The sequence below is a fragment of the Eutrema salsugineum genome, unplaced genomic scaffold (assembly GCF_000478725.1).
Source record: "Eutrema salsugineum unplaced genomic scaffold, Eutsalg1_0 scaffold_10, whole genome shotgun sequence".
NCBI classification, from domain to species: Eukaryota; Viridiplantae; Streptophyta; class Magnoliopsida; order Brassicales; family Brassicaceae; genus Eutrema; species Eutrema salsugineum.
In genome coordinates this window covers 7,227,736-7,249,418 of record NW_006256908.1, presented here as the reverse complement: position 1 = coordinate 7,249,418, position 21,683 = coordinate 7,227,736, and the positions used below count along the sequence as shown (strand labels likewise).

Here is a 21,683-nt window from a genome sequence, read left to right as displayed (position 1 = left end):
AATTTCATATTTTCTCGTATAGTTAAGAAATCTTAATTTACAGCGCCACTAATTTTACACTTGGTTCTTCTGGTTTTTGATAATTTATTTAACTGTATAAACTCATAATATCAAATAATTTGTAGTTATATTGTCTGTAAAAAAAAACAATGTTCTTTGTGTAGTTGAGAAATCTTAATTCACACTCTCGTCAACTTTAAAACTAGAAATCATGATCTAAAATTAAATAAATTAAGAAATAAAGATCAGTAGAATACTTCATTTCTTGAAGAGAAGACAAATTTTGATATTTATCAAACTAGATTTTAATGTATTCGAGATGATGATTTAATACCGAAAACTCTTGTATTTATACCCATGAGAAGTATTTGTTATCTTTTCAGATTACATCTATGTGGCTTTAAAATCTTCTAAATTACATCTTAGTATGGTAGGTGATATGTGGAAAGAATTTTATGGATGCGCTTAGTTTAATTTGTATTATTTATTTATTTTCCAAATAATTTAGGGCAAAACTGTAATTTGTTTTGAGAAATTTACATTTTTTCTTATAGCCGAAAACTACTAATTTACAAAAATATCTTTACACTTTTTTTTTGTGTATTTTAAACCATTTTTTTGTATTTTAAATCCATATTATCAAATATATTGTAATAATGCCTCTATTCTGAACCTAAAACAACTAACAAAAAGTTAATAGATTTGAAAAAACTATTGTATAACTTATTATTAGAGATTTAAAAATTTACTATATAGATTTAGATCTATCTAATGAGTTATACAATAGTTATTTCAAATCTATTATTTTTTGTTCAAAATAGGAATATTCTTATAATGTCTTTGATAATATGGATTTAAAATATAAAAATGGGTTTAAAATGCAATAAAATGTGTAAAGATGTTTTTTTTTGTGTGTAAGTTAGTGGTTTTCAACTATAAGAGAAAATGTAAATTAATGGTTTTCAGCTAGATAGATCTGAATCTAGATATTAAAATTTCAAATCTATTAAAATAAGTTGCTTTTAATTTTAATTTATTAAAAGCATAGTAAATAAGTTTCATAAGCTCAAAATGAAATATTTAAGATAAATCTGAATCTAGATAGTAATTTTTTTTTTTTTGGTCGATAGCTTAAGCACCTAGAATGGTCGGATCATCCAAACCGATGGTACCAAGTTTAGATAGTAAAATTTCAAATCCACTATTTTTAAACTAGAATTTCATTCAGATATTAAATATTTAAGGACTGGATATGTGGATCTACACCATACTAAATTATTTCTAGATATAATATATGTATAATTATTTTTTTGATATAAGATTTATTTAAAGAAAAATATAATGTATAATTGAATTTATATAAAGAAAATCTTATTCGAAACATTTTTAGTAAATTTTTTGTTATACCTTTTTGGCAAAGAACACCTGGTTTTTGGATGGAAATCCAAAATTTTAAATATCTAAGAGCCACATATCTAAATCCAGATAAATGTACCACAAATCCTATTCATGCCTATAAATACCTACTTTACATTTCTTTAGTATTAAATCATCCAAAACTTAAGAACATAAAAAATAAGTTTTATTAAGATCGAAAGTTTGCCATCTTCAGGGAATGAGGTGTTCAACCTTAAATTTGTGAATTCATTTAGTTTTTAATAGTGATAATTTCTAATTTTAAAATTCATGTAAAAAACTTTCTATTAAACAAAAATACTTATTTGTTCTCAAATAAATTTGTATTTAATTTTCATTTTTTTGTTGCTATGAAAACGTACATATATTTATATATATATCATACTTCATTATCAAAAAAAAAATTTCGTTTTTTTGGTCAATGTAAAAATATTTTAAATATATATTTACATATAAAATAATATTTTAAAAATAATAATTGAGAGACGATATATTTCTTTTTAAAAATATTTTTTACTACTAATTTTTCATATAAGGAAAGGTATATTTGATCCACAAAAAGAAACAGATATTTTCATATAAAGAAATGTATTTTTGATCCACTCTAAATGGAAATATATATTTTCATATAAGGAAATGTGTCTTTGACCCACTCTAAATAGAAACATATATTTTTCATATATAAAGAAATGTATCTTTGACCCACTCTACATAGAAATATATATTTTCATATAAGAAAACGTATCTTTGACCCACTCTAAATAAAAATATATATTTTCAAAGATACATTTTCTTAAATAAAAAATTAGTAGTAAGAAATATTTAAGAAAAGAAATATCTCTCCTATTAATTATTATTTTTAAATTTTACTACTTTAAATAGAAAAATGTATATCCTTTTTGGTCAATGATATACATTTCCTTAATCTAAGACTTATTTTATCAAATTAATGACATAAAATACGTAATTAAAATTATATATTTGTGGAGTTTTGTAATGGTATTAGGTGAAAGTTAAACGATATGAAGATAATTTACAATTATGAAAATATATAACAATGGTTATTTGGTGATATTTTCGTGAAGTTTGAGAAAATTTTATAATATTAATTATGATACCAAAATGAATTTTTTCTTTTTCTTTTTGCACCATAGATTTTTTACCCTCTATTACATTTTGCAAGCTAGAATGACAATGGTTGAGCAACTGATTTTATTTGTGGGATCTTTTCTTTGTCCCCCAAACTTTGGAAATGATACAATGTTGTACAAAATCAAAGCTCCACTTCAAACGCCTCCTAAAGATAAAAACTTTGATAATGAGAATACATCATTATATTCCAGAGCGTATAAAGCATAGGGAATTGTACATCAAATTTATAACACTTTATTATTCCAAATTGACCTACATTATTTATAGACATGTACATGAATACTCGAGAAGAGCAAGTTGGCGGGTGATTGTCAAACCTCTGCTCCATCTCACCCGCGTGAAGCTCGACTATGTGGAGGTTGAGCTATTTTGCTGGCCCGTTGTGGTACAGTTGAATACTCTCGGATATATAAAAATAACAATTCTTTATGTTGACAAAATAAAAAGTAACAGTTCTATAGAAAACAACAATTCTAATATTATGACCCCCAAATAACAGCAATCGAAATAAATAAATAAAAACAAATGCTAGACAATTCCTACAGGGGTGATTATATAACATACTTCATTTTGTTCTTTTGAGCTTGGAGATCTTGGGAGAAGTATATCTTTTTCTTTTGAGCTTGGAGATCTTGCGAGAAGTATATCTTCATTTAGTTTTGTGTTTATGATCGAACCATAGGTCTTTGTTTGAAGCCATGGCGACTAATTTTTTCTCTTCGAGCCCCTTTGCCTTTCCAATGCTACATTGTTCCCTCCCATGCTTCTCGAATGCCTCGTTGAATTTCTTTATCTGCCAAAACAAAAATGTGCAATTCGATTATGTAATAAGTTTTGTTTTAATTGTTTCAGATGCACTGTTTTTATATTTTGCATCATTTAAATGAGCTTTTTATTTTCGGAATAATCGTTTTTCTTCATTAAATTTTGTCAAATTCATAAGAAAAGCCAAACGTAAAATGAAGAACCCTCGTTCCATTTGCGTTTAGCGTTTATGTTTACCAATTAACAAAGTTATTTATTTTTTTAAATGCTAAGTCCGTTTACTTGAACAAAGACAATACACATATAATGCAAATTAATGGAAACACAAACAAAACAATGAAGTTCCATGTTGTTTATGGAAAGAATTTTGTTTTGAATAAAATGGAATGTACCGTAGCATCAGTACAACTGAAGCTGCAAACGCGGCCTGAGGAGCCACGGTAGAATCGGAAGAAGGGAAGAACATGAACGTTAAGACTTTGACATAGACTTCTTTGTTCTTCCTAATTCACTTGTAGAAACTCAACCTCTGGATTATTCTCTGCAATTTTACATATCTGGAATATATCATAAATCCAAGTCACATTTTTGATGAATTTATATACCAAATCTGAACTTTTCTTATATTTAAATAACCCACCATCCCTACATAACTTGAGTTGATATTTTGATTTGGTTTATTCGGATTACTCCCTAATTCGAATGGTCTTTCTTTGTTTGCTTAATCCGGTAAAGTGTTTTCTTAAAGGTCTTTCTTTGTTTGTTTTCCGTTTAAATTGTTTTTTCCGGTTTAATTATTTCCAGATGATCGAGACCGGTTTACCTTGGGATGAAGTCATGAAGAGCTTTGCAGCCACCACAACCGGGAGAGAAGAAATCTACGACGACTAGTTTATCGCCGGCGTTAAGTAAAGAAATCTGCTGATGTCACCGACTTCATGTTCGGTTTCAGTTCCTTCTCCCACCATTTTTGGTTCCTTCCAATCCCAAGACTTGTCTGAATAAATTCAAGAAAACTATACTCTGAATCTCTGATCATCAAAGGAAGATTAATTTTTCAAATAACTAAACTGACTTAACCTGACATCGGATTATCGCCGGTTTATTTTTCTTGGGAAGCAATATGTTATCATTTTGGCCGGAGATCAATGTCCTTAGGTTGAAGTTGCTGCGAGATATCAATCTTGGGCTAATGCAGCACAGAGAAGAGACACTTTTAGGGTTTACACCGGAAATTTCTCGGAGGTTGTAGCGGGTACGATTAATGGAGATTGGATTTAACTTGATGAACGAATCTGTCGCCATGAGTTTTACTCTGAAAAAGAATTGCCTTGTTCCACAAGAAACATGTCACATCCCCAAAATAAATAAATAAACTCCTGTGACCTTACTACTTGAGAGAAACAATACGTTTGGTTAGACCAAATCCTCGTGTCTGGTCTATTAGACAGAGCCGGAAAGAGTCGACTAAAGTGGTGTCTTATTTACATTAACAAAAAAACAAAAAAAGGTATCTTCACACATAGACTTGAGATTCCAAAATTTCATTCCCAACCAAATTAAATCAGGTCCACTTGACGGAGAATCTCGCACATCACATCAATGGCTCTTCCTCTTCGCCAACATTGCCCAATCCCCGTTTCTTCATCTCCTCCACTTTCAAAATCCATTCTTTTTCCCCAAAATGCCCTTCCTCATACACTTTCTTCTCGCCGGATTATTCCCAAGTTTCACAACTGTCGTCACATTCGAAGTTCGCCTCCTAAGCAATTTACCCCAGAATATCAAAAACCCATCAGTCAGAATGGTTCTCGCTACTCACGTTTAGTTGTCGGATGCAGAGACCATGATGAGACTCGGTCAACTCTTGTTTCTTCTGAGCTCGCCGATGATGAAAAGACTGAATATTTACAGAAAGTCGAGGATTTGGAGATAACCCACGAAACCAAGAAGGGTAAGAGTTTCTGGGCTGCAGTTAGTTTGATCATCGGAACCGCCGTTGGTCCCGGAATGCTCGGTCTCCCAGCCGCAACTATCAGATCTGGTTCGATCCCATCGACCATCGCTTTGCTTTGTTCTTGGGTTTACGTCATCTCTTCCATTCTTCTCGTGGCTGAGCTCAGCTTTGCAGCTATGGAAGAAGACAATGCATCAGAGGTTAGCTTCACAGGGCTTGCAACGAAATCATTCGGGAACAAATTTGGAGTTTTTGTAGCTCTTGTCTATGCTTCACTGAGTTTCTCTTTGATGGTTGCTTGCGTCTCTGGTATCGGCTCCATCGTGTCTCAATGGTTTCCTTTCATGAATCCATTCTTGGCCAATGCTTTATTCCCTCTAGTTTCAGGAATCTTGATTGGTTTTTTCCCTTTCGATGCCATTGACGTCACCAACAGGTGTCTCTGCTTTCTCATGCTCTTCTCTATAACGTCACTTGTGGCCATTGGTTTATCTGTGGCTAGGTCCAATGTGTTGGCCTCATTTGGTCATTCGTGTTGGACAGTCTCAGCGGTTTTACCCGCAGTTCCTGTTATGGTACTGACACTAGGGTTCCATGTCATCACTCCTTTCATATGCCATCTCGCAGGGGACTCGGTCTCAGATGCTCGGAGAGCTATTCTTGTAGGTGGTGTTGTGCCATTGGCTATGGTGTTGTCATGGAATCTCATTGTTTTGGGGCTTGCAAGAATCAATGTCCCTGTACATTCTTCATCCATTGACCCGATTTCTCTTCTTCTATCTGTGAACCCTTCTGCTTTATCTGCTGTTCAAGGCTTTGCTTTCTCAGCCTTAGCTACCAGTTCAATTGGATACGCTGTTAGCTTCCCGAAACAACTCCTCGATACATGGAAGCTTGTGTCTAAGCAATCAGATGGAAATGGAAATGGAAGAATTGGGTCTGTAAGTTTCTCATCGAAGAAGGGTAATAAGAGAACTGATGGGAGAGTTTCATACAGTGAACCAACAAGAGCTCGTGATGGATTTGAAGCAGTAGTAATGCTGTTTGTGCTTGGAGTTCCAGCTCTAATTGCAACATTCTTTCCATCAACGTTTGTGAGAGCTCTGGATTTCGCAGGTGTTTATGCAAACTGCTTCCTCTTTGGTGTCCTCCCTCCTGCTATGGCTTATATTCAACAGTCCAGAAAGAAGCTCAGGTATCTTCACCCAACAATACAACATTCTCTTTAGTCCTCTGTTTCGATTCTTCATGTGAACTATCTTTGCAGAAATGATATGAAACCAAAAGCTTCTGATTTTGCAGGTCATGGATTCTTCCCGGAGGCAACTTTACCTTGTTGATCTTATTCGTAATTGCCATTATTCTGGGAATATGGCATTAGATAGCCATCAAACAGAAATGTACCATTATCTAACTGTGCTAACCAGACGCTAGGGAAGCAAAATGACCCAATTGGGACTTTCAAAAATAAATATGCGTTCTTTGGTTACTTGTAGACACACTAAAAGCGGTGGACAAGTCTTTTTTTCAAAAGAAAAATAAAATCAAATTTAGAGACTTGAGATGATACCAAAGAATTGAAATCTTAAATTAAGTAGACAGTTATGTTTGCAACATAAGATGGCCAGTGAATAGAACTCTGTAGTTTGATATTTATGAGTATTCTGAACAGATACCGTGTAATGACATCATCTCTCTTACAATAGTGATTCTGCTGCAAACTACAGCCTTTGTTGAGTAGGAAACCATTCTGGCCACTGAGTTTACAAGATGAGGAACTTGGAAAAAAAAAACTATGGGTTCAGGTGGAAGTTGGTCTCCAATATGTTCTGAATTTCGGACAAAGATTCAATCTTAAAATCAGGCTGCAGTCCGGAGACAGAGAAATCATCTGGTCCATACCTTCCGGTTTCATCTAGCAAGCAAGTGAAGGCTCCAGCCCGTTTCCCACATGCTATCTGCAGAATTAAGTGAACAAAGATCACTCAAAATGTAAATAAATAGCCTTAGAGTTGGTCTGCATCACTTCCGCTTAGCAAATCTTTAAGCAATGGCATAAGAAGGTCCGTCTTTAAGCTTCCTCTCTTTTGGCATTGCTTAATGATTTTGCTAGCAGAGAGGTTTGACCTAAGACTTGTCATCATATCTGCCACTCACATCATCTTTTAAGCTGTCACCAACCATCATGACTTCATTAGGTTGGATGTCCCATGCAGAACATATATGCAACAGCGGGTCTGGGTTTGGTTTATATGGACGAAACTCTCTGCCTAGTGCTGGAGTAAAAATAACCTATACAATGAAAAAAAAACAATTTGTTGAGGAATAAGTAACCGGAATGACCCAGCAAAACCGATCAGAAAGCTGGTTAAGTAGATTTGTTGATATTTGGCTTAGAGCTTAAAATGCTTGCCTCAAAACGTTGGTGGAAGATGTCGATTGCCTTCTTAACATTGCGTGTAATTAACCCCCTCCTATACAAAATGTAACAACAGTTGGTTATCTTCTTAACATTGAATATTGCTTTCTAAACACTGAGTATGGTTATCTGGATAAGGAAACACAAATTTATAGATAGAAAAATCTGAAAACTGACTTTATCTTCCTAGAATCAAGAAAGCCACATAGTTCTGCAGCACCTGCAGCATAAATTTGTGTCGCATATTAGAAGAAAATTAAACTTGTAACCACCTAAAGAAACACAAAAGATAAACAAAACAGAAAACTACTTCATAAGGAAAGATACCAAAAGACAAAATAGTAAAACGATGAAAGTCAAACCTCCATAGACCAGAAAGTCTTGTAACAACACATTACAAGATCCACTTTGAAACAAAATGTTCAATTTTTGTTCTCTTTCTTTTCCAGCCTTGAAATTGCAATCTTTCTCAATTGTAACTATACGAAGTTCAAATTCTCAGTCTTTACCCACCCATTCTCAGTTTTTTTTTATAATTCACAGTCGATTATAAATTTTTTCTGCACAAATACAAACTCAAAATCTCAAAAATCAGTACCGGGCATGATTTGGAGCTGATCTATTCCTTGTTTCTCATAGTCGGCGATGATTTCATACGCCTTCTGCTGTTTATCGGGGCTCCACGACTCGATATGGTGCAGAATATCGATTCCAGTAGGACTCTCCGCTTTGATTCGCTTGTACTCATCTTCACCGAGGACAGACCTGTACATTGCGGCGAAATCGATGACCGGAATCGTAAGGGTTCCGTCCATATCGAATACAACGCCTCTCAGGCAAGCTTTCGCGTTCGTCGTTAAATTCGCCATGGAAATCGAACAAGAAGGTCTGAGTGTGAGAGAAAGAAATGTTCTTGATAAGAGGAAAGTCATGGAAACAGCAAAACTGAAATTGAGGCACATACGTTTTTAATTGGTTCTTATTAATCTCTCTCTCTCTTTTTTTTTTTTTTTCCTTTAGCTATTTTTAACCAATCCGGTTCGGTTTAATTGATATCAAGAATTGGTTCGTTTATTAGGTTAAGGGAAATGTTCTTTGGTTCACTTAAGCATGTTTGTGTAAGAGCTCAAGAATGGAAACAAAGACACCAACAATCTCAACAACAATGGTTCTGCTGCTTTTTCTCTTCTTATTGTCTTCCTCGTCTTCATCGGTTTCTTACTCGTTTCGTTTCTCGGCTGCTCGGAAATGGTCCCGAGCCTGTCTAACTCGTCCCACCCACCAAACCTAGAAGCCATTTCCGCTGAACCACGGTTAATTCCACGGCCATTGACATTGCTTCTAGCCTGCGATGATGGGTTGTATCGAACTCTGCTCCTTCTTTCCATCTCTTCTTCTTCCTCCTCTATCACAAACTGATTTGCCATTGATGTTCTTCTTCGTTTATCCCAACCAATCAACTTCTGGAACGCTAGAAACAGCAATGATGGCACGATGGCTACGGCTAGTGATATGAGGAAAGCTTTGGGTCCGGTGCTGAGAAAAAGCGAGAAGATGATGAACGGGAGGAGATATCCGTACGACTTGAATGCCTACAAAGTGAACAAAACCCAATAAAGATCCCACATCAACAAAAAAAGAGAGCAGAATCTGGTGTTGCAAATATGCATCTACAGATCAACATGACAAATTTCTTTAGCTTTGAGCAGAAAGATACTAACTAATGTTTATTTACATGTAACCAGTACCACCCAAAAGTATGAACATTCTCAAGCATCCGTCTCATTTGAAACCAATTCACTGTACAACAATAAATGTTCAAAACTTACTAACTTAACTAATCTTCTATGGTCTCCCAGTGACCAATTTTGATACCACAACATCTCACATTTTAAGTTAACAGTAGTAGATTCCCAACTAAACGCAACAGAGGTGGTTTCTTTAGTCAGGCCAATTTCAAAGTTAAGATTTTTAAGAGGCATTGAAAGTTATGGAAACTAAAAGGGAATACCTTTAAAATCCAGACATTATCTACAATTTCGTCTAAGATCTTCCACAGATCAAGATTACCACTAGCATCACCACCACTATCATCATCGTCTTCTTCAACATTATCCTCCATGAGTTCTTCCCAGAGCTGCCGTCGCTTCCTCCCTCTTTTCCCCCTTTCCGTCCTTCCATTTCTGCCGCCTTCCTCCGCGACGGCGCCGATTCTATAGCTTAATCTCCGGCGATTCAGCGGAATTACTATTATTGAGCGCGAGGAAGAGAAATAGAGGAGATGAGAACCAGAGGAGGAGGAATTGGGGTATCGGAATCGCCACACATGGAGGTTTGAGAAGCTGAGGAAAATAGAGGGTCGCGGCAACAAGGGATGAAGAAGCGGAAGAGCTCCTCTATCCGCCATTAATGTCTGGCGAAGGGAGAGAGCAAAGTGAAGAAAAATATTCTGCTCCATGTATGTACACTTAGCTTGCGCCACGTTGTCATCATCTCCTCCATTGAAATCGAATACCACTAACCGGGATTGGTCAAGGAGAATGTTCGAGTTAAAATCCCGGTTTAGTATAAGGGTAATTTCGGAATCACAAAGCTAAATGTCTCACCTGACACGCCTACGTGGATTCTCTGCTCTCTCTTTCCAGCAATCGTAGGGAGAGAGAGACGAAGCATCAAACAAAAAAAAAAACAAGCAGGAGAGAAAATCCGAGGGAAAACGCGAGAAAATTTCTTAGTTTTTGCGGGAAATCTACAGTTTTGCCTGGGCATCTTTGTTTTTAGGTACTGGAAAGGGAATAACTGAAGGGGTTTTAAGGTCTCTCATATCTGCGTCCGCAAACGTGAATGTAGCCTTAATCTTCCGCTTTTCTTGTACGTCGATTGAAGCTTGGAGAGAGAAAACGTTGGTGAAATATTTGAGTCTGATTCATCGTTTGGATCCATGGTGGGAAAATTTCCCAGAAAATACCTTCTTATTTGGTTCCCAGGGATTTTTGGTAATGTTTCTCCCGTTGGAAATCTTCGGTCGGGATTGTTTCTAGGGAAATCTGATCAGATTTCGCCGTGATAATGGTATGAGTCTCTCTTCTCTAATCTGCATTGCCATTTCTCCATGTTGTTCATTCTTAGCCTTTTTAAAATTATTGTTGCGTTTCACCACCATTAACTTTAATTTAATTGAAATGTTTATAGTATTTACTTAATGAGCGTTTGTACACATTCTAATGGAGCTTGACACAGCTTATTTTCTGTTTTTGTTTACCATATTATGCTCTACTTTGATCAGGCTAATTCAGTAAAGATAGCTTTGGGGTCGCAAGTCTGGGTAGAAGATACAGATGAAGCCTGGATAGATGGAGAAGTAGTCGAAGCTAACGATGAAGAAGTCAAAGTAAACTGCCAAACCAAAACGGTTAGCCATTTTTCTCTGAAAATCAATCATACTATTAGACAAATGAAGGTGGGTTATAACTGTGAAGCATTTTTGTTTCTAGGTTGTGGCAAAGGTAAATGCCGTCTACCCCAAGGATCCTGAGTTTCCTGAGCATGGCGTGGACGACATGACAAAGCTTGCTTATTTGCATGAACCAGGGGTTCTTCTCAATCTCAAATCCCGTTACAATGCAAACGAAATATATGTAAGCTTTTGCATGTTACCCTTATTCACCACCATTCCTTTGTTCTTCAGATTATACTGCACAGTTTTAGGCTTATAGCTATATCATCAGATGTTTTCTTTCTGAAGTGTCTGTAGCAAGCTAATTTGTTCTTGAATGGTTTACAGACATACACAGGGAATATACTGATAGCTGTGAATCCCTTTAAGAGATTACCCCACCTATATGGAAATGAGATAATGGAACAATATAAAGGCTCAGATTTTGGCGACTTAAGTCCACATCCTTTTGCAGTTGCTGATTCTGCATACAGGTAATCCTCTGTTTCCGTAGATGAAACTTTACTACCAATTTTTTTTCTGGGACTCACAATCTTCAAGAATATAAATTTAGAAAAATGATCAACGAGGGAGTAAGCCAGGCGATCTTGGTGAGTGGAGAAAGCGGTGCTGGGAAGACAGAGAGCACAAAGATGCTCATGCAATATCTTGCATACATGGGTGGCAAAGCTGAGAGTGAAGGACGATCTGTAGAACAGCAAGTTTTGGAGGTAGATAGGCTATCTACATTCTTACTAAAGATAGAATTATCTGGAGATGTCTTCTTACTCTTTCTTCTGATCTGCAGTCAAATCCAGTTTTGGAAGCTTTTGGTAATGCAAAAACCGTCAGAAACAATAATTCAAGGTGAAACGTCTTTAACATTTCCCTGTTTATGTAATTTGTTGAAGCCACAACTTGACATATGGGTATATCTCATATTGCAGTCGTTTTGGTAAATTTGTGGAGATTCAGTTCAATCATATGGGGAGAATCTCAGGAGCTGCTATTAGAACATATTTGCTTGAAAGGTCACGAGTTTGCCAAGTCTCTGATCCTGAAAGAAACTATCATTGCTTTTACATGCTCTGCGCTGCGCCAGAACAGGTAAAAATGGTCCCTTCTATGGGTACATCAGGTCGAACTTATGAAAGTTCTGTACTGAAAAAACTAGCTTCTGTAATGAGATTTCAGGAAATTGAGCGGTATAAGTTAGGGAAACCAAGCACATTTCATTACCTAAATCAATCTAATTGCTATGAATTGAGTGCACTTGATGATTCCAAGGAGTACCTAGCTACGAGAAAAGCTATGGACGTTGTTGGGATTAGTTCCGAAGAGCAGGTACTTTCTGGTTAGTCATTTACATTATCAGTTTTGAGGACAAATCTTCTTACATTTTGCTTTTGTAGGATGCAATCTTCCGGATAGTTGCTGCTATCCTTCATCTAGGAAACATCGAGTTTGCAAAGGGGGAAGAATCAGATGCTGCAGAACCTAAGGATGATAAGTCCCGGTTCCATCTAAACGTGGCTGCAGAACTTTTCATGTATATGCTTCAATATTCTGATGTTCTTGAATAACAGATTTCTTGTCGAGTGGAGTTAGAACCCTGATTGCTCTTTCTTGGTAGGTGTGATGAAAAAGCTCTAGAGGACTCCTTGTGCAAAAGAGTGATGGTGACTCGTGGTGAAAGCATTACAAAGTCGCTTGATCCTGGTAGTGCAGCTCTAAGCAGAGATGCTCTTGCCAAGATTGTCTATTCTAAATTGTTTGATTGGTAGGTTAATGATAATAAACTCTTTCCACTTTCCAAAGGGCTTAATACCATTCTCTGGACTTTGATTGTTAAAAGGTTACACATATATTGCTCTCAGGCTTGTGACTAAGATCAATAATTCCATTGGTCAAGACCCAAGTTCAAAATACATTATTGGAGTCCTGGATATCTATGGATTCGAGAGTTTCAAGACAAACAGGTGCTTAACCGGTACGCTCTTATATTCACCAAATGTTAAGTTTCCTTTTGCGATTCGATTTCAAAATAGCTATGTTGTTTCCTGCATATATGCTTTCTCATTATATACCATAGCTTTTAGTTACTTAGCTAGAGCTATATTTGTGGTTTCGAACAATATTAATATTCCATTATAGATTGTTCCTCGCGTTTCTGTGGTTCAATTGATTGCAGTAACAATGCATTTGTTACATGTTCCAACGTTGACTTTCTCTGGCACAAATATTTTGTAGTTTTGAACAGTTTTGTATAAACCTGACAAACGAGAAGCTGCAACAACATTTCAACCAGGTTGGAGACTGATTTTCTTCTCAGAGTATTGATTCTTGGTTGATCTTATTTTATGTTGATCCATATTCATGCATGTGTTCCTTTCTTCTACAGCATGTGTTCAAAATGGAGCAAGAAGAGTATACTAAGGAAGAGATTGACTGGAGTTACATAGAGTTCATTGATAATCAGGATGTCCTTGATCTTATAGAAAAGGTCAGTAGTATCGCTATGAGTACTGTTGGAACCTATGCATGATCCATATCCTAATAGATCCAATTTTCAGACATATAAATTGTTTTTCCAGTACCTAATATTAAATTATTTCATGTCAGAAACCTGGTGGTATTATTGCCCTTATCGATGAGGCTTGGTAATGTATCAAAACATCATCTACTTTCTTTCTTCATTTATTTATTTTTTGTTTTCTGTAACAAGTGCATGTGTTTGTATTTGCCTCTGCAGTATGTTTCCAAGATCGACGCATGATACACTTGCGCAAAAGCTATACCAGACATTTAATAGCCACAAGCGTTTTACCAAACCAAAATTGGCTCGTACAGACTTTACCATCTGCCATTATGCTGGTGATGTTAGTGATCGTAAATTAAATTAAAGCGTGTGGTTGAAATGTTTGTCTTGAAGTTAACTTGGTGTGATGACTGTAGCTATTTCCAATTTCAGGTCACTTATCAGACTGAACAATTTTTGGACAAGAACAAAGATTATGTTGTTGGAGAACATCAATCTCTCATGAATTCTTCAGATTGCTCCTTCGTCTCATCTTTGTTTCCAAAATTGCGGGAAGAATCCTCCAAAACATCAAAGTTCTCATCAATAGGCTCTCAATTCAAGGTCTGAAAATAATATTAAATTCAACAAATTCTGCTTATATACATCTACCGTGATTCTCACCATGTAATAAAATACAGCAACAACTACAATCTTTGCTTGAGACGTTGAACACCACAGAGCCGCACTACATACGCTGTGTTAAACCAAATAACGTTCTTAAGCCAGAAATTTTTGAGAACGTTAACGTTCTGCATCAACTTAGGTGTGGGGTAAGCTTAATGTTTCATAAAACCTTATGCTTTCATTTCTGCAACTGCAACAGTTTTTCAGCCTTTACTTGATGTTTTGAAACATCTTTTTCTTGCCTCAGGGAGTCATGGAAGCCATTAGGATTAGTTGTGCTGGATATCCAACTAGAAAGCCTTTCAATGAATTTTTAACTAGGTTCCGAATTTTGGGCCCGGAGGCTACAGAAAGAAGGTAGATTCACCACTAGTAGCTTTTGCAATTGAGTTTTCAATTTTTTTAAGGTTTTAGACTCATATAAAAACCTCTATTGCCTCTCGCTTTGATGTTTAAAGCTTTGACGAAGTCGATGCTTGCAAAAAGCTACTAGCGAAAGTGGACCTAAAAGGTTTTCAGGTGTGTTTTCATTCTTATCTCACAAATAAAGGATAATGATATTTCCACTTTCCGATATTTTTCATGGTCACAATGCACAAGACCCTATCTGAGCTTTTCTTCTTGTTCATTTGCTTTGAGAAATTTGTGCCATGAGAAATTTGATGAATTCTGTTTTATTACGTTTATTTTTTAAAATCACAGATAGGGAAGACAAAGGTGTTTCTTAGGGCAGGTCAGATGGCAGAACTGGATGCTCACCGAGCTGAAGTTCTTGGCCATTCAGCAAGGATCATACAGAGGAAAGTCCTTACTTATCAGTCTCGTAAAAAATATATGTTGTTGCAGTCCGCTTCAACTGAAATCCAAGCCTTTTGTAGAGGTAATACATGTTGTATGCAATTGGAGGACATATTGGCTTCAAAATTTAGTTTCATAACACATTAGGCTTCTCCTTCTCCTAATTGCAGGACATGTTGCACGCCTTCATTTTGAGGCCATGAGAAGAGAAGCTGCTTCTAAGATAATTCAGAAGCATGCGCGGACATATATATGCCAGACAACCTATAAAAAGCTGTGTATTTCAGCTATTTATGTTCAGACTGGGTTGCGTACAATGGCTGCACGAGTTGAACTTCAATACAGGAAGAAGAGAAAAGCAGCAATCATTATTCAAGCAAGTTTATTACCTCATATCGATGACAATGATCTCCTTTTTTCATATCTTATATCTGTCAAATGATAAAATTTGTGTTGAGTATCAATAACATGTAAGTTACTGATTCCACAGAGTCAAATCAAAAGATGCTTGTGTAGTCGGCGGTTTTCAAGAATGAAGAAAGCAGCCATCACCACTCAATGTGGCTGGAGAGTGAAAGTTGCGCGCCGAGAATTGCGGAAGCTTAAAATGGTGACATTCTTTCTTTACTAACATGACACTAGATCTTATGTATGCAGAGGTTTCCTAAGATTTCTTTGTCTTACAGGCTGCTAAGGAAACAGGAGCTCTCCAAGATGCGAAGACTAAGTTAGAAAAGGAATTGGAAGACCTCACTTCATGCTTAGAGCTTGAGAAACAGATGAGGGTACATATCACACATGACTTTTCACGCTGAATATGTTATTTTCTTAAACCATAATAGTAGATCGTGTTGCTGTTTCTCTGTCTGTGTGAGGCATCTGATCTCTCTACTTATGCAGATGGAGCTTGAGGAAGCCAAATCTCAAGAAGTGGAAGAGTTGCAAGCAGCTTTAAATGATATGCAACTTCAGCTCGGCGAAACTCAAGAAACCAAAAGTGAGGAGATCTCGAAGTTGCAGTCTGCTTTACAAGACATGCAATTGGAATTCGAAGAACTTGCTAAGGAGCTGGAGATGACGAATGATCTTGCTGCAGAAAATGAACATCTCAAGGTAAGGTCATGAAGATTTTAGATTGTGGTTGAAGGTTACAGAATTTTGGCATTTTAAAAATATGATTGTGGTTCCTCTGTTTGATTATGTTTCCTTAAGGAGTTGGTGAGCTCATTACAAAGGAAAATTGATGAATCCGAGACCAAATATGAAGAAACAGGTAAGGTAGGTGAAGAGAGGATAAAACAGGAGGTTCCCGTCATTGAACAAGATGTAATAATCAAACTCGAAGCTGAAAATCAACAATTGAAGGTAGGATTCCTTGATATTGGTATTGGTTTGGAAATAAAATCCAGACTTTTGAGATTTCAATGTTTCCTCTCGATAATTTATATCTCATCAAGCACAACATCTCTTAGGCGTTGGTCAGCTCACTGGAGAAGAAAATCAATGCATTAGACCGAAAACACGACGAAACAAGCTCAAACATTGCAGAGCAGTTGAAGGATACATCTGATTATGAGATTGTGAGTAATCTTGCAGCTGAGAATGAACGTCTCAAGGTAAATCTGTAGGGATGTAGCTCGACTCATTCTCCTTTTAGTGCTTTCAGGTTTGTTTATCATTGATCTAATGTATGACATTTCTCAGGCACTGCTGAGTTCGTTAGAGAAAGAAAAAAATGAAAACGATGGGAATGATTCATCAAACGAGCAAAAGGAAGGGACACGCATGCTGAAAGAAGAGAGATTAACAGAGGATGCATCTGATGATAATGAAATGACCAACAAGCTTGCTGCTGAAAACAAAGATTTATATGTAAGTTTTTTCAGAAAATGAATGCTTCTCCAACACAAGTTTGTGGGTTATGGTTCTCTTAAATGTATTGAAATTGCAGAATCTGGTAGATTTGTTGGAAAAGAAAATAGACGACACAGAGAAGAAGTATGAGGAAGCAAGTAGACTTTGTGAAGAGAGGCTTAAGCAGGTTATAGACACAGAGACAAAACTGATAGAGTTAAAAACATCAATGCAAAGGTTATCTATTAGCATTTTTTCTCACGTTGTCCAAAGTTTCAATCTTCTATCTTTACTTTGCTATATTTTCCCATTCGCAACATATGCATGACTTATTTACTCTTTCCTTTAGGCTCGAGGAAAAGGTCTCTGACATGGAAACAGAAGACAAAATTCTTCGGCAGCAAGCACTGTTGAATTCAGCTTCCCGGAAAATGTCTCCTCAGATGTCATTTACAGGACCCCCGGTAAAATTCCTCTATGCAATTTCTCTCATTTTCTTGTATAGAATTTTTTTCAAGAAAAGCCTTGACCTCTTCCTTCCTTTTCACGTAACTCTTGCAGCCAATGGAGAACGGACATCATGTAAGTGGTCCTAGTGGAGATGTAGATGAACTGTTCTTGTATACACTTAATCATCTTTGCAGGTCTTTGTTACCCAGAGGTTTCTAATAGAAATCTCTTTCTTACAGGAACCATTTGCTCCTATACCATCAAGAAGGTTCGGGACAATGTCTTTTAGACGATCTCGAATTGAACGACAACCCCATGTATGTACCTAACAAAAAAAATCAGGCATATAGTATTGTGATTCTTCTTTTAATTGGTTGATAAGATAAGTCATGTTTTTATGATGCAGGAATATGTTGACGTCCTTCTCAAATTTGTTTCAAAAAATGTCGGTTTCAGCCATGGAAAACCTGTTGCAGCATTTACAATATACAAATGTCTCATACACTGGAAGCTCTTCGAAGCAGAGAAAACCAGTATCTTTGATCGTATTGTTCCTCTTTTTGGTTCCGCTATAGAGGTAACCTGACGTTTGACATATCACTCCTTAAGGTGAAAGAATCAATGGACAATATGTGTCTCTTGACAAATACTTCTCATACAATTCTAACAATGGGAAACATGAAAATCTTTAACTGAAGTTGACATCGTAACATTGAGGGAAAAAAAAAAATAGTTGACATCGTAACATCATGCTCTGCTTTTTCCAGAATCCGGAAGATGATGATCAGTTGACCTATTGGCTAACGAACACATCTACGCTACTGTTCTTGCTTCAAAGAAGCTTAAAAACGCATAGCACAACCAGTGCAAGTCCAAGGAAACCTCCTCAGCCGACTTCATTTTTTGGGAGGATGACACAGGTAACAAGATCCTATTCATTGACTCTAGGATTAGCCTTAACTTAGAGTTTCTGTATCTTGTGGGACTTCGTCTAACATGAGTGGCTATATATGTTTCAGGGTTTCCGGTCACCCTCTTCGGCCAGCCTTTCAGGTGATGTAGTGCAACAAGTAGATGCTCGATATCCTGCTTTACTTTTCAAGCAGCAGCTTACAGCCTACGTTGAAACGATATATGGAATAGTTCAAGAGAATGTAAGGAGAGAACTAGAGCCTGTGCTTTCGTCTTGCATTAAGGTAAGACCTATCTATGGTTTCCTTCAAAATAAATCAAAATTTTTGAAGATCATGATCTCTGCAAGATAGCTTCATCTCACTTATTAGTCCTCAACTAATGGCTCAGGGGCTGAAAGATGATTCATCACATGAGTCCTCTGCAGAGAGTTTACCAGCTGAGTCCTCTGCAGAGAGTTTACCAGCTGAGTCATCCGAACCGAATTCACCAGAAAAGCCATCTGAAGAGATCCCACCGGAGAAGATGTCTGAAGATAATTCACCAGCAAAACCAGCTGAAGATATTCCGCAGTTAAATCTATCTGAAGAGAATCCACAGGGAACACCATCTGCAGTGAATTCACCAGCGAAAACTTGGCAAGACATCATTGATCTTTTGAATCGGCTTCTCGGCACATTGAAGAAAAATTACGTAAGAAAATTTTCTGTATTCATGGAAAAAAGGTTGTGTTTGATTCTGTCTAGTCCTCAATATCCTCTCTGAAAAACTTCTTTCAGGTTCCTGTGTTTCTTGCTCAGAAGATTTTCATCCAAACATTCCAAGGCATCAATGTTCAAGTCTTTAACAGGTATGATATTTAATCAAATATCCCACCATCAGCCATCAAAACTTAAAGCCGTAATATAACTGATGCAGCCTTCTGCAACGAGAATTCTGCACATTCTACGTGGGCAAAAAGGTGGATGCTTGGTTAAATGAACTAGAGTCATGGTGTAGCCAGGCAACTGAAGAGGTAAGTTCATTTTTCTGAAATGATCTTAGTAACCAAAACATTTCAGTCTCTCGATTTCACTTGTCAAGTAAATTCTGCTGGATGCAGTTTGTAGGATCTTCGTGGGATGAACTCAAACACACAAGACAAGCCGTGCTGCTCCTGGTCTGTCTTTTATGAACCAAATTACAACAACTTACATTAACATTACAACACTCTCTCTTCTTTCTTTTTCCTGAATATATCAGTGGATTCCTCTTCTAGGTTACAAAACACAAGTCCACTATTACGTATGATGATCTTACAACTAACATCTGCCCGGTACCTACTCTCTCTGCTTCTCTGATCTAAAACACTCCTTTAAAGGTTTTTTTTTAAGAAAAAATTCTTATATTCACCCTTTTCTTAGCACGCTCTCTTTCTTTAATCTCTCAGGCTCTTAGTACTCAGCAATTGTATAGAATATGTACCCTCTGCAAATCTGATGACCACGAGGGTCAGAATGTATCTCCAGACGTATGTTTCCTCTAAATTAACACCTCTCATATAAACCAAAATACATTTTCCAAATCTCCATATCATTTCATTATCTTCTCTATGTTTCTATCGATGTAGGTAATTTCCAACTTGAAACTTCTAATGACTGATGAAGACGAAGATAGCCGTTCGTTCTTGTTAGACAATGATTCCAGGTATCAAAATTTTTAAAAGCGACTTCGTAAATTTCTCCAGATTATTCAGACATCAGTCACCAATGCAGAACCTCATGAAAACTGTCTTTGTGAAATTCAGCATCCCCTTTGCAGCCGACGAAATCTCCAACTGTATGCAAGAAAAAGACTTTGCCAATGTAAAGCCAGCGATCGAACTCGCTGATAACCCTAACTTCCACTTTCTAAAGGACTGAGACCTGTTTGGTCCGTTCATCTAACCGATTCGACAATTTATGGCAACGAAACAAATTTGTATAGTAGAGTCACTAGCACAGTTTTACGGTATGTAGAATTAATCTCGATAGGTTTCGTCGCATAGGGTTTTCAGAGGGCGTCTTAATTAAGCTCAGGTGTAGGGCTCTCTCTCTCTTCTTTTGATTTGATTCTCTTCAGGGTGGTTAGGTTAAAGACAGCCCATACTTTACTTGTAAGGCAAGAAACTACTCTATGTACAACAAACTTTGAAATCACAGTTTCGTAAACTTTTGTTGTTGGAGAATTGACATCACACACTTTGGTTTAGGAAGGTTTTTAAATATTTTGCGGTACTTATTAAAAAAATGTGATACTTCTGAAAATTTTTAGTTATAACTTATGTTGGGATAACTAGTTTTCTTACAAATTTACCTACCCTATTATTTGGATTTTTCGCTAAAAATTGTCTATAAATGTCGTTTTAAAAAAGGAAAAAAAAAATCAACGGTATCCACAAAGGATAATTAAGTGAATAACCAAATTTCAATAATCTATGAAAAATATAGCCTTTGTTTTATAGAAATTAAGCAAGTAACAATTGATATGCTTTTCAGACGTTTTTGCCCTTTTCAGCACACAAATATAGATAGTCTATTTACTATAAACATTGTTACTCCATAGATTTTGTTTATTCTTTTATGTACGTTTTATTAATTGATATAATTTTGTATATCTACAAAAAAATTTTCACATCCAACATGATTTGAATTTTTAAAAACTAACGTGACCTTAATTTTTTAGATATGAATAGTGTCACAACAACATAACAAGTATATTTTTATCAATAACATGACAAGTCTATTTTTTTCAATCTACCAAGTTTTGAATTAAAAAAAAACAGAATATAACTGAATATTCTAAGTTTTTGCGTGTCTGGTAACAGAGTAATAAACATTAAAACCACAGTGGATTATGATATACATTTATAAATTAGCATCTGAAAAAATAATCGTTCTATACAAAGAAATGTTCTACACTATTAGACGTTCTATATAGATAAAATGTTCTACATAAATAGATGTTTCATACAAATAAATTTTTCTCTTTCAGAAGAGAGGGATAGAGAATCTGTTAGAAGAGAGGGATAAATAACATGTCAGGAAAAACCGGTGGAAATGGTGGCAATCCAATCTCAATCTCATCATCGGAAACCTGAATATTGTAACCCACATCCAATTAATTTTCACTGAAACTTTGTAGTTTAAGTATAACCAATTGCATAACAAAGATTCCATAAGAGGGTTAACGTCTTCGTCATGGAAGGAATCAGGAGAGAACGAACGAGGCGTGAACGAGTTAGGGATTATCAGAGGAGACATGTGGAGAATATCTTGGGAGGAGAGAAGGAGAATCAAGG

General features: G+C 36.2%; 5 protein-coding genes across 5 annotated transcripts; 2 read left to right on the top strand and 3 right to left on the bottom strand.

Annotated features, from left to right (window-relative positions):
- Nucleotides 1-3,217: 3,217 nt before the first annotated feature.
- Nucleotides 3,218-4,638, bottom strand: LOC112081586 (thioredoxin-like 1-3, chloroplastic). The gene is given in 5 exon segments (XM_024148358.1): nucleotides 3,218-3,361; nucleotides 3,726-3,894; nucleotides 4,169-4,252; nucleotides 4,254-4,330; nucleotides 4,414-4,638. Coding segments are annotated over 5 exon segments (699 nt in total).
- Nucleotides 4,639-4,935: 297 nt separating this feature from the next.
- LOC18028018 (tyrosine-specific transport protein 2) lies at nucleotides 4,936-6,743 on the top strand. The gene is made up of 2 exons (XM_006410404.2): nucleotides 4,936-6,485; nucleotides 6,593-6,743. Exons 1-2 carry the CDS (start codon nucleotides 4,936-4,938, stop codon nucleotides 6,669-6,671), a joined length of 1,629 nt encoding a protein of 542 aa, XP_006410467.1. The 3' UTR covers nucleotides 6,672-6,743.
- Nucleotides 6,744-6,922: 179 nt separating this feature from the next.
- On the bottom strand, nucleotides 6,923-8,679 carry LOC18028017 (haloacid dehalogenase-like hydrolase domain-containing protein At2g33255). The gene is made up of 5 exons (XM_006410403.2): nucleotides 8,308-8,679; nucleotides 7,887-7,929; nucleotides 7,704-7,764; nucleotides 7,448-7,582; nucleotides 6,923-7,248 (listed from the first exon to the last, which is right to left on the bottom strand). The coding sequence occupies exons 1-5, from the start codon at nucleotides 8,669-8,671 to the stop codon at nucleotides 7,084-7,086; spliced, it is 768 nt and encodes a 255-aa protein (XP_006410466.2). The 5' UTR covers nucleotides 8,672-8,679; the 3' UTR covers nucleotides 6,923-7,083.
- A 79-nt stretch (nucleotides 8,680-8,758) lies between these two features.
- Nucleotides 8,759-10,149, bottom strand: LOC18028016. The gene is made up of 2 exons (XM_006410402.2): nucleotides 9,721-10,149; nucleotides 8,759-9,301 (listed from the first exon to the last, which is right to left on the bottom strand). Exons 1-2 carry the CDS (start codon nucleotides 10,114-10,116, stop codon nucleotides 8,810-8,812), a joined length of 888 nt encoding a protein of 295 aa, XP_006410465.1. The 5' UTR covers nucleotides 10,117-10,149; the 3' UTR covers nucleotides 8,759-8,809.
- Nucleotides 10,150-10,397: 248 nt separating this feature from the next.
- LOC18028015 (myosin-10) lies at nucleotides 10,398-20,499 on the top strand. Its single transcript, XM_024161013.1, has 42 exons — nucleotides 10,398-10,781; nucleotides 10,996-11,121; nucleotides 11,204-11,347; nucleotides 11,494-11,639; nucleotides 11,720-11,876; nucleotides 11,954-12,012; nucleotides 12,093-12,252; nucleotides 12,340-12,489; nucleotides 12,558-12,694; nucleotides 12,779-12,925; nucleotides 13,023-13,124; nucleotides 13,396-13,453; nucleotides 13,547-13,648; nucleotides 13,768-13,805; nucleotides 13,898-14,024; nucleotides 14,117-14,287; nucleotides 14,365-14,496; nucleotides 14,598-14,707; nucleotides 14,809-14,869; nucleotides 15,053-15,230; nucleotides 15,319-15,524; nucleotides 15,639-15,758; nucleotides 15,835-15,933; nucleotides 16,049-16,261; nucleotides 16,361-16,513; nucleotides 16,621-16,764; nucleotides 16,853-17,020; nucleotides 17,100-17,239; nucleotides 17,352-17,466; nucleotides 17,564-17,584; nucleotides 17,692-17,769; nucleotides 17,859-18,029; nucleotides 18,220-18,372; nucleotides 18,472-18,648; nucleotides 18,755-19,057; nucleotides 19,144-19,214; nucleotides 19,283-19,379; nucleotides 19,467-19,523; nucleotides 19,623-19,679; nucleotides 19,794-19,874; nucleotides 19,974-20,050; nucleotides 20,151-20,499. Exons 1-42 carry the CDS (start codon nucleotides 10,779-10,781, stop codon nucleotides 20,263-20,265), a joined length of 5,124 nt encoding a protein of 1,707 aa, XP_024016781.1. The 5' UTR covers nucleotides 10,398-10,778; the 3' UTR covers nucleotides 20,266-20,499.
- The last annotated feature ends 1,184 nt before the right edge of the window (nucleotides 20,500-21,683 follow it).